Source organism: Merops nubicus, unplaced genomic scaffold (assembly GCF_000691845.1).
Source record: "Merops nubicus isolate BGI_N331 unplaced genomic scaffold, ASM69184v1 scaffold18747, whole genome shotgun sequence".
Taxonomy (NCBI): domain Eukaryota; kingdom Metazoa; phylum Chordata; class Aves; order Coraciiformes; family Meropidae; genus Merops; species Merops nubicus.
The window spans coordinates 3,655-15,071 of record NW_008619810.1 but is presented as its reverse complement, the minus strand read 5'-3'; the positions used below and the strand labels follow the sequence as shown (position 1 = coordinate 15,071).

Here is an 11,417-nt window from a genome sequence, read left to right as displayed (position 1 = left end):
ATGTTGATGAGGCCTTCTACAGACAACCAGAGGTAGCCTCTAGAACACACTGCTTGGTACTCATGGGTAACTTCAATCATCCTGACATTTGTTGGGAAGCAAACACATCTAGGCATGTTCAGTCAAAAAGGCTCTTGCAGTACATCAATTATAACCTCTTAATGCAGGTAGTGGAGGAACCGGCAAGAAGAGGCAAGCTGCTGGACCTTGTATTAACGAATAAAGGAGGACTGGTTGGGGACATTAAGTTTGGGAACAACCTTGGCGACAGTGACCATGACATGGTGGAGTTTAGTATTTTACAAGGTAGAAGCAGGGCAATAAGGACTACAACCCTGTACTTCCGCAGGGCTAACTCTGCACTCTTCAAAGACCTGCTTGCAGGAATCCCATGGGCTAAGACTCTGGAGGGTAAAGGGGCCCAAGAAAGCTGGTCAGTTTTCAAATACCACTTCCTCTGAGCCCAAGACAGGTGTGTTCCCTTGAGTAAAAGAATCAGGTAGATGAGCTAAGAGACCTGCATGGATGAGCAGGGAGCTTCTAAAGGAAATCTCATGGAAGAAAGAAGTGTACAGCTCATGTAAGAAGAGTATTGTCACTGGGGAGAAATATAGGAGGATAGTCAGGATGTGTAGGAAGGCAGTAAGGAATGCCAAAGCCCTCTTAGAACTAAAACTAGCAAAGGAAGTAAAAGAGAACAAAAAGGGCTTCTTCAAGTCTATCAGTAGTAAAAAGAACACTAGGGGAAGTGTGGGCCCCCTGCTGAATGAGGCATCAATTGTGATAACTGAGGATGCAGAGAAGGCAGAGCTGCTGAATGCTGCCTTTGATTTGGTCTTTAATCCTGAGGCCAGCCCTTGTGAACTCCAGACCCTAGATGTAGGAGAGAAAGCCTGGAGGAGGGAAGACTCTCTGCTAGAGACTGGGTTAGTGTTCAGTTCAGAAAACTGAATATCCACAAGTCCGTGGGCCCTGATGAGAGGCACCCAAGCAGACTGAGAGAACTGGCTGATGTTGTCACTCTACCACTCTCCATCATTTTCGCTAAATCGTGGCAAATGAGAGAGGTGTCTGAAGACTGGAGGAAAGCCAGTGTCACTCCAGTCTTCAAAAAGGGAAAGAAAGAAGATCTGGGAAACTACAAACCAGTCAGCCTCACCTCCATCCCTGGAAAAATGATGGAGTGGCTCATTCTGGAGGTCATCTCTGAGCACATAAAGGAGAAGGTTATCAGGACTAGTCAGCATGGATATACCAAATGGAAATCATGCTTGACTAATCTGATAGCATTGTACAATGTGGTGACTGAATGGGTAGATGCAGGGAGACCAGTTGATGTAGTCTACCTTGACCTTAGCAAGGCGTTTGAAACAGTCCCCCATAACATCCTCCTGAGCAAGCTCAGGAAATACGAGATAGAACAGGCAGTGAGGTGGGTCAAGAACTGGCTGCACAATAGAGCCCAAAGAGTGGTGATCAATGGTGCCAAGTCCAGCTGGAGACCTAGTGGATCCTAGTGGAGTCCCCCAGGGATCATAGCTAGGTCCAGTCCTGTTCAACATCTTCATTAACGACCTGGATGATGGTATAGAGTGTCTTCTCAGCAAGTTTGCCAATGACATGCAACTGGAGGTTTGACTGATACAGCTGAAGGCTGTGCAGCCATTCAGCAAGATTTGGACAGACTGGAGAGCTGGGCCAAGAGGAACCTCATGAGGTTCAACAAGAAGAAGTGCAGAGTCCTGCACCTGGGAAGCAGGAATAAAATGTATCAGTACAGGTTAGGAGGTGATCTGCTAGAGAGCAGCTCTGTGGAGAGGGACCTTGGAGTCCTGGTGGACAAGTTGTCCATGGGACAGCAGTGTGCCCTTGTGGCCAGGAGGGACAATGGGATCCTGGGGTGCATTAAGAAGAGTGTATGCAGCAGAACAAGGGAGGTCCTCCTCCCCCTCTCTTGTGCCCTGGTGAGACCTCACCTGGAGTATTGTGTCCAGTTCTGGGCTCCCCATTTCAAAAGGGACAGAGAGAGTCCAGCAGAGGGCTACGAGGATGACTGGGAGACTGGAACGCCTGCCTTATGAGGAGGGGCTGAGATACCTGAGGTTTTTAAGTCTGGAGAAGAGAAGACTTAGGGGGAATCTAGTAAATGTGTATAAATATATGAGGGTTGGGTGTCGAGAAGAAAGGGTCAACCTACTTTCAGTTGTACCCTGTGATAGGACAAGGGGCAATAAATACAAGCTGGAGCAGAGGAAGTTCCACCACAACATGAGGAAGAACTTCTTTACTGTCAGGGTTCCAGAGCACTGGAAGAGGCTCCCCAGGGAGGCTGTGGAGTCTCCTTCCTTGGAGACTTTTCAAAATTGTCTGGATACATTCTTGTGTGACCTGTCCTAGACTAGATGGTCCTGCTCTGGCAGGGGGGTTAGACCGGATGCTCTCCAGAGGTCCCTTCCAACCCCTAATATTATGTGATTCTGTGATTTTCCTCAGCTACACAGACACGGGCACTGTGTTCAGCAGAAGCTGTGGCAGGTCAGGCTGTCTGCAGGACCATTAGGTTCAATTTATATGCTGTCCTTTCCCCTTCCCTGTGGCAGGTGAGTGGAGAGCAAGGCTATGTGAGCTGCTGCAGATGGATCAAGCCCATGTGCAATGCTCAGCAGGGAATTGTTTTTTTCATTGAGGTTTACTTTAAATCATATTTTGCAATCTTTCATGTATATCTTTGAAATGCTTTAGATCCCTCTTTCTGTTGCTCGGTATCCCCACCCTCATGGGATTTTACTGATGTCTCTCCCTAGATAGCCAGGTCGCTCCCACAGAGGTACTCTCAGGGTTCCACTCTGGCCACTGTAATGTTCTGGCTTTTGGTCACTGGAGCAGTCCTGATGTGTGCCCTCTGAAAAGGCAGGTCACCTACAGAGCCAAACTCTGCTGGGGTCTGACCTGCTAAACTCATTTGGCTGCACGTTGCAGTGTCAGTTCTGCAGTGTTTTGTTGTGGTAGTGAAAAGTCTTCTCTTTAAAAAACATCAGTTCTGAAGGCTTTTTCTTCTTCTGTACAAATAGGCTGGCTTAATTTCTTGTTTCATTGTTTGCTATTGAGCAATAATTTAATATGCACAACACTAGATCATGTTAATTAAACACAGGTTCCAATCAAAGGAAAAGTTGAGATATGGAACTAAGAAAAAGAATATTCCTGGGAGTTAGTCTTTTAAGAAGCTCTTTTAGATTCCTGTTAAGTCTAATAAGGTTAAATTCCTTTCTATAGCCTGTAGTGGGGCACTGATAGTGTTCTTTACCTGGGAACCCATCATCCTGAGAATTAACTCACTGGTAAATTGAGGTTGGCAGGTAGGTTCCAAATTTGTTGGCAGAAGGCTGCATAGATATGTGTATATGGAGACTGTGGAGACGCTCAAAGACTCAGGAGTGAAATGATAAGCTTTATGCTTTTTTTAAAAGAAAAAGATAAAAATGAAGCAGAGAAACCTACTGTTCTCTGCTAAAGCACAGCAAAATATTCTGGCAAGGACTCTCAAAGTATTTGTTCTCCCTCTACAAAAGATTAATTTCACAGAGAATTAAATGGAAGATAAACTGGACTCTTCTCTTGATTAGCAGAAATGCTATTTAATGAGACAAGCTCTGTGACTCGGCAGGCTAGCTTCTGATTCTCTCAGTCAGAATCTGTGTGGAAAAAAATTTCTTCCTTGTCCAGTAAAGCCATGTTACAAGATCACCAGGTGAATTTTAAACTTCTGGATGCTAAATCAAAACTGAATAAAACATGAGAAAGCCTGAGATTCGTCACAAGTGTCATGCCTAAACAAGCAGAGTCATTGGAAATCAGAGCATCAGTGGACAGAGGCTGATAACCTAACGGAAATGCTCAAAATATATGAGGTAGACTATATAAATTCTTAAATGTGTATGTTTTCCTGGAAGTATTTCAATAAATGTATTGAATCTATGGACAGTGTTTTCTCTACACCTTGGCTCTTCTCCATTTCTTTCTCTAATTAGGTTGGTACTGATTAATTTTGTCTGCTCTTACTTTCTCGTACACCTTTCTATAGCTTCGTATTCCTTCTTTTGTTATAAAACAGAAAGATGCTTAGAATTTTGTGTGTCTGGCTTGTAAAAGAAAAACTGGCAAGAACTGTAAAATAAAGTAGTTCTGTATTAGGCATTCTTACTGCATGTAAGTATAAATACTTTAAGTGTAGTTAAGTTCTGAGCATACTGATTAACTTTGAGGGGCCTGTGCATAATATTATCAGTGTGGTTAAGCTCAGAGTTCAGTGATAAACACTGAGGGGCCTATCTATACTCTGTCATATTTATTGTATTTTACGCATCTTAAAACAATGCAAAATTACTCAGAAAGGGAAAATGGTTGGAAATTTGCATTGATAATAGAGAAAGTGTTAGCAGTTTATTTTTACATTAAGACAATACCACTGTTTTGAAGAAAAATCTTAATTTAGAGAGATTATTAGACATACCTTTCTGCAGAATGACTGCTACTTCATGGGTTAAAAAATACTGAGTGTTTGCTCAAGTATAAAACTACATGCTTTTTGAGCCTGGCTTGCTTATCCTTCAATTTAAGATAGAAGTTGTCTCAAAATGACTGTAATTTGCACTGTATTCATTTTGCCTTTGCAGATAAAACTATGGGAATTGCTGTTCCTTGGTGGAGCAGCATATCTCTCAGACTGGTGTCCGTCTGCTTGCTGTGTGCATCAGTTGGAAAGCAATGTCAGATCCGAAATGAAATGGCTGACTGCAGTCACCTAAAACTGACTCAAATTCCTCCTGATCTCCCAAACAATATAACAGGTTTGGACATTTCTCATAATCAGCTAAGACAGCTAGGTCCTGCAAATCTGACCAGGTACAGACAGCTGGTTTACCTGAACGCAGGCTACAACGTCATCTCTAAGCTGCAACCAGAATTGTGCCAAAATGTGCCCCTGTTGCGGATTCTGAAGTTAGAGCATAATGAATTGTATAAGCTCCCTGAAAGAGTCTTTGCTTCCTGCACCAACCTGACTGAGCTCAATCTAGGATACAACAAAATATATATTAAAAACGATCCTTTCAAAACTCTGGAGGTAAGCTTTAAAAACACATTTTTTCATATAAATATAGTGTAAATGGGGAACTTACTCTATTTTACAGTGTGCGTACAGAACAGCTGCCTTTTTGGATCTGAAAATATCCAGCATATAATCATCCTTCATTGTTCTTCTAAAGAAAAGGCCTAGTGGCTTCTTGTGTTCGAGCACAGTGGAGTCTCAGCCATCCTTATGAGTCAATGCTTTCCATCCTCTTTTCCCTATTGCATCCCACTGAGGTGCCTCTCCATACAGGGATTATGCTGAGAGAATAGCAGCAGCATGTGACATACAGGGCAAAGTGGATGGTGTGGAAGCTGAGTTGCCTAGGGTCTAAAAATGGTAGCAAACCTAAATTCTCAAGGTCAAGGTGTAATTAGACCATGAAGGCCAGTGCTTAAGCTGAATATAATTGTGCCCCAGGAATCTGGGGATTGAGAAAAAGTGAAGACCTTTTTGCTCTACCTTTGTTTCTCCTGGTAGTTTACTTGTGGTTAAATACTCTATAGCATTTATGAGGTTGGGGGACCAGCACAGGAGGCAGAAAAAGACCATTCTGTTGTCTCTGCACCAGGCAAGGGATCATGCAAAAGGAAGGGCCTAAAGACAAAAGAAACAAGAGACAACTAGTTGTTGTGCAATGTTTAATGAGTGTGCATGTTGTTTTGAGTAGGTCTGAACTTTTCTGCTAAGCTCAGTATTCCAGTTCAGTTAGGTGGAATGTGCTTGCTTGCATCGTGGGACTGCGGATTCGCAACTCAGTGCAAACAAGTACAGCCAGCTCCAGTGCTGGGGACAGACTGAAGTTCTGGCTGTCCTCCTGTTGCTGCTGCCCTGCTCCTGACGGAGGCCAGGCCTGGGGAACCTCAAGGCACAGTCTGTGGAGTCGTCTTTAGAGTAGCATCTCCTCCTCTGAACATGTGGGAGTCCTCTGAGTACCTGAGCATGAGCTAGAGTATTACAAGGTGCACAGCACTGACCTTTGTAGGCTGCTGCTGCACTCCTCTTCACCTTTCTCACTTCTGTTAACGGGAGGCAGACCACAGTGAAGATAGCTCTAACTGCAGCCAGATGTAGGCTTTGTTTTTATCACTTTATTTGGAGCAGGAGGGCTTTCAGCAAATTAAGGTAAAGTAATTCTTTGGTTTACAGTAGATATTTTAGCAGGTTAAGGTCATGAACCCAATGAAAGTTAAGAGGTGTGGAAGCTACAGAAGGCTTCTTCCTCAAGGAGCTTGAAAGCTGTCATTTCTCTATTACAAATTTATTTTAATAAAATCTAATCAATTTAATCAACTTCTAATCAACTAGACCCTAATGCAATGTTTCAGAATTATTTTGTTACATAAAATAAAAATAATTTTATACTTTTCTATTTGCATCTTGTCCCTAGAACTTGAATATTTTGGACCTATCTCATAATCTTTTGAAGTCAGCAAATTTAGGTCTGCAGCAACAGCTGAAGAACCTTCGTGAGCTCATGTTGGATAGGAATCAAATCACTGAGATAAAAAAGGAAGACTTCAGTTTTCTTAGCAACACCTCATTGAACAGTCTTGATTTGTCATCAAATCCACTGAAAGAGGTAGGAAGCATTTCAACAGAAATTCTACAGGTGTAAGTATAAACTAGAACTATCCTGATTTATTCTTTATGATTGTATGGCATTTACATTACATTTTTGGTCCAATGAGTTCCATTCTGTTGTATATACCATTACTCCTGACCTCCAGTAGTGATACACATAATTACTTTTCTCCTACTTGAAATTGGCAACAGCTAGTTCCATGTAGATCAGAGATCTCAAGCAAGAGGTAGATCAAGTAGCTTTGTGAACTCTTTCCAGGTATTTTCTATGCAGAACGTTTTCTTGTATGTGCTGAAAGTGAACAGCTGACATGCTTTCTAAGTGGGGAAAAAGTGTGGTATTATGCAAGGCTAGTTTACACTTTAGGTCTCACTTCCTAGTTAATTCAAGAGAACTTTCACTTGTTCCTGTGTGGTACCCCAGAGAAATAATGACTACATTATTAAAAATTTTCTCCTTAAAAAAAAAAAAAAAGAACCAAATGAAAACACAGGGTATTTTTCTCTGCCACCTACCTCATGGTTTTTTCTGATCTGCTTCTCAGTGTTACAATATGATTCTTTGAAGAGTGGCAAGTGTTACAGTTCTAAACTGGCTGGCTCTCGGCATACAAATACTGAATTTGCTAGGTGTTTATCCACCTGATTGATCTGTACAGAACATGTACACTGAAATTACAAGAATATTTCAAAGTGGCATAAGCTTGTACCACTGCTGAGAGGCAATAATCCCTCCCTCTTTCTGGTCCAAGCTTTAATGAGGCTGTGCACTGGATTGCGGGGGAAACTACAGATTTTTTGGCTGGGTTAGCTTGTAGTCAGGCTGGTTCCCTATCTGGTTCACCATGTGACTGCATGTATGGTCATACTGGCACAAGGGTGCAGAACATGGATAAGTGGGTTGGACTGCTCCTTTCTTGGGCAGTGCTACTTAACGTTAGTTTAAGCAGCTCTGATTTTACAGCACTGCTGTCTGAAAAGCAGCTTTATGCATTTGAATCATCCTGACAAATGGCGTATTTAATCATTCAGCTGATATCCGAATCAAGGTGAGGGGACAGCACTATGTGGAGGCTTGTGATCTATAGGGGGGAAGCAAGTCTGTAGTATCACATCTCACAAGCATAGCTTCTGCTCACACAGAGAAACTGGGTTTCTTCTTGGCTGTCTGAAGGCTTAAATAACACTTTTATAGTATATCTGTTTTTGCAATAGTACATTGGTATCCCTAAGAGCTACTAAGAAAGCTGAAAAAAGAGATTATCTCAATTTCTAAGATACTTTTAGTGAAAGAGTACTAGTAGTTGAATACAAACTTGTAATTAACTTGCCTCTCAGTGAGCAACTTTCTATCTTCTTCTGAGAATTACCATACTCATGCTACAATTACATTACTCAGAATTACCATAATCATGCTACAAATTTTAGAACAATGAAGAAGTACAAACTCCAACAGGTTTATCTGAACTTGGCTGTGAAAAAATGTTAGTGTGGGAGTTATACTCTACTTGAAAATCTTGCTTGAAAACCTTTCAAAATTCTGGCTTTATAGGTCAATTTTCTTACATAATCTCCTTCTTTAGGTCAAAACTCTCTTCTCTTTTCCTTTCAGTTTCACATAGGAAGTTTACATGCAATTGGAAATCTGTTTGGCCTCATACTGAACAATGTTGAACTTGGTGAAAATCTCACAAAGAAACTTTGTGTAGAATTATCAAACACAGCAATTCAGAACCTCTCATTGAGCCATGTGAAGCTTTCATACATTGGTAAATCAACTTTCCAGGGACTGCAAGGAACAAATCTTACAGTTTTAAACCTTTCCCAGAATTCTCTGTCTGTGATAGAAGATGACTCATTTCAGTGGCTTTCAAGTTTGCAACACTTAAACCTGAAGCATAACAACATTCATGTATCTTCACGTTTATTTTATGGATTATCCAGGCTCAAACATCTGAATCTCATAAATTCAGTTAATGGGAAAATTGAAGATTTTTCCTTTCACTGGTTATACCACCTGGAGTACCTTCTAATGGATAATAACAATCTTCCGGGAATTGCTGCTAATATGTTCACGGGTCTGAACAACCTGAAATACCTGAGTCTCTGTAACTGCAACATAAACTTACAAAGAATAACTAATAAAACATTTTCATCGCTTGCTAATTCCAGTTTGCAGGTTCTCAACCTCACAAAAACAAGAATCTCTACAATGGAAAGTGGAGCATTTTCCTCCTTGGGACACCTGAAAATTCTTGATCTTGGTCTCAATGAAATTAGTCAAGAGCTCACAGGTCATGAGTTTAAAGGTCTCAATAATATACAAACTATTTATCTTTCCTATAACAAAAACTTGACTTTGCGAAGTGAATCATTCATTTTTGTCCCAAGCGTTAGAAAACTGATGCTGAGAAAGGTAGGTTGTAGTAATCTGGCACTTTCTCCTTCACCTTTTCATCCTCTACAGAATCTGACTGTCCTGGACATCAGCAATAACAACATAGCAAACATTAGAGACGACTTGTTTGATGGACTTCACAAACTTGACATTCTTGATTTGCAGCACAATAACTTAGCTCGACTCTGGAAACATGCGAATCCAGGTGGCCCTGTTCTTTTTTTAAAAGATCTTCCCAACTTGCATATGCTTAATTTAAAATCCAATGGGCTCGATGAGATTCCAGTCCAGGTTTTTAAGGGTCTGTTTCAATTAAAACACTTGGATTTAGGATCAAATAATTTGAATTTGCTTCCAGCAGCTCTGTTTGATGACCAGGCCTCCCTGAATTCATTGAACCTTCAGAAAAATCTGATAACCTCAGTTGAAGAAGAAGTGTTTGGTCCAGCTTTCAAGAGTTTGAGAATACTTGAGATGGATTCCAATCCATTTGATTGCACCTGTGAAAGCATTGCTTGGTTTGCTGACTGGCTTAATGTGACCCAAGCGTACATACCTGGACTGCAGTCCCAGTACATTTGCAACACACCACCTAAGTATCATGGTAGTCTGGTGTTGCATTTTGATAGCTCAGCCTGCAAAGACAGTGCTCCATTTAAACTTCTCTTTTTGATCACTACCACTACTGTGATGCTACTCATTTTTATTGTTCTCATTATCCACTTTGAAGGGTGGAGAATAGCTTTCTACTGGAATATTTTAGTAAATCGAATACTTGGTTTTAAAGAACTTGACAGACAACAGGAAGAGTTTGATTATGACGCCTACGTTATTCATGCAAGACAGGACAAGAATTGGGTGTCTAAGAATTTCATCTCTCTGGAAAAAAATAACCGCTTTCAAATTAGGTTTTGTTTAGAAGAACGTGACTTTGAAGCAGGCATAACTGAATTTGAAGCTACAATTAACAGTATAAAAAGGAGCAGGAAGATTATTTTTGTTGTGACTGAACACCTCTTACAGGATCCCTGGTGCAAAAAGTGAGTAGGATATAAAATTTTGCATGTAAGGGGGAAGATTTCTTAATGGATTTTTTTAATAAGGTAATCTTTTCTTGCTGTGTAGTTTAATAAAAAAAAAATTAATAAAAAATACAATGCAAATTCTACTTTAATATATTTACTTAATATCTACTAACGTCAGAATAATTCTGAAGTTAATAAAGCTACTTGCTCCATATATACACTAGTGGAAATTTGAATCTCTTAGTCAATATTTTTTTTTCCCCAAAAATTCAAGCTGTCACCTATGCGATTGCTTTCCTTAAAATCATGTTTGTGAAAGGCAATAATGGGTGAGATCACTAGCATTCAAAGATGGGTTTTATTTGCCTTAAAATGAGCCTTTTCATATTCCTCATGTAGTGCTCTTGAAAAGAAAGGAACTTTGCTAAAAAAGGCTATATCAAGACAGTAGACTTAGGTTATATTTTCGGAGGATGATTTTTCCTTTAGTTAAAAGGTAACTAATCTAAGGTAAGTAATGACAATTCTTTTTTTTTTTGTCATTGAATTAGACATTAACACCCCTGTTGGAGTCCAGTCCTTGAATTTGCAATGTGCTATTACATGAGCTATTAAAAGAACAGTTTGTCATTATTTTTTTCCCTCTACATGAAAGAAAACATGTATTTTTGTCTTATTTTTGCTACAGTTTTAAGGTGTATCATGCTCTTCAGCAAGCTATTGAACAAAGTCGGAACTCCATCATATTGATCTTTCTTCAGGATATCCAAGATTACAGGCTGTATCATGCACTTCAGCTGAGAAGAGGAATGTTCAGATCTCGCTGCATCTTGAACTGGCCAGCACAGAAAGAACGAGTCAGTGCATTTCATCAGCAGTTACTGATGGCACTTAAATCTAACAGTAAAGCGCGCTAAATTTTTAAAGTACAGATTTAAATTATGGGTTCATTTTGTTGCATATTTTCTATCATTGGAAAACTAACGGGTGTTCAGGAAGACCTAATAAAGTTTGTTGTGGTGGAAAGATATGTAAGAGTCACTATAATTTAAATTTACTTGTATATATTAATGTTTTTGCTGATATTTTAATTCAGCTATACTGAAGTGGCATCTTAAAATAGATCACAACTGACAGTCGCTTCAGTCTGTGTATCAAAAATGTGTCAGAAATTCTGAAAAGCAGTGAGAATGACTGATACTCTAGGAGAAATGTCCATCTGATGTGCAGAAAAGACATAGACTCTTTAAAAGGATATGCAAAAGAGAATGCAATAATG

At 40.2% G+C, this 11,417-nt stretch overlaps 1 protein-coding gene across 1 annotated transcript; it reads left to right on the top strand.

The window, feature by feature from the left end:
* The first annotated feature begins 4,682 nt into the window (after nucleotides 1-4,682).
* Nucleotides 4,683-11,066, top strand: TLR3 (toll-like receptor 3). The gene is made up of 4 exons (XM_008943939.1): nucleotides 4,683-5,125; nucleotides 6,522-6,713; nucleotides 8,328-10,153; nucleotides 10,827-11,066. Exons 1-4 carry the CDS (start codon nucleotides 4,685-4,687, stop codon nucleotides 11,053-11,055), a joined length of 2,688 nt encoding a protein of 895 aa, XP_008942187.1. The 5' UTR covers nucleotides 4,683-4,684; the 3' UTR covers nucleotides 11,056-11,066.
* The last annotated feature ends 351 nt before the right edge of the window (nucleotides 11,067-11,417 follow it).

Coding starts and splice junctions, on each gene's coding strand:
- TLR3 (XM_008943939.1), top strand. CDS start 4,685: ATGGGAATTGCTGTTCCTTGGTGGAGCAGCATATCTCTCAGACTGGTG. Junction 5,126..6,521: donor ATCCTTTCAAAACTCTGGAG/GTAAGCTTTAAA, acceptor TCTTGTCCCTAG/AACTTGAATATTTTGGACCT. Junction 6,714..8,327: donor CATCAAATCCACTGAAAGAG/GTAGGAAGCATT, acceptor TTTTCCTTTCAG/TTTCACATAGGAAGTTTACA.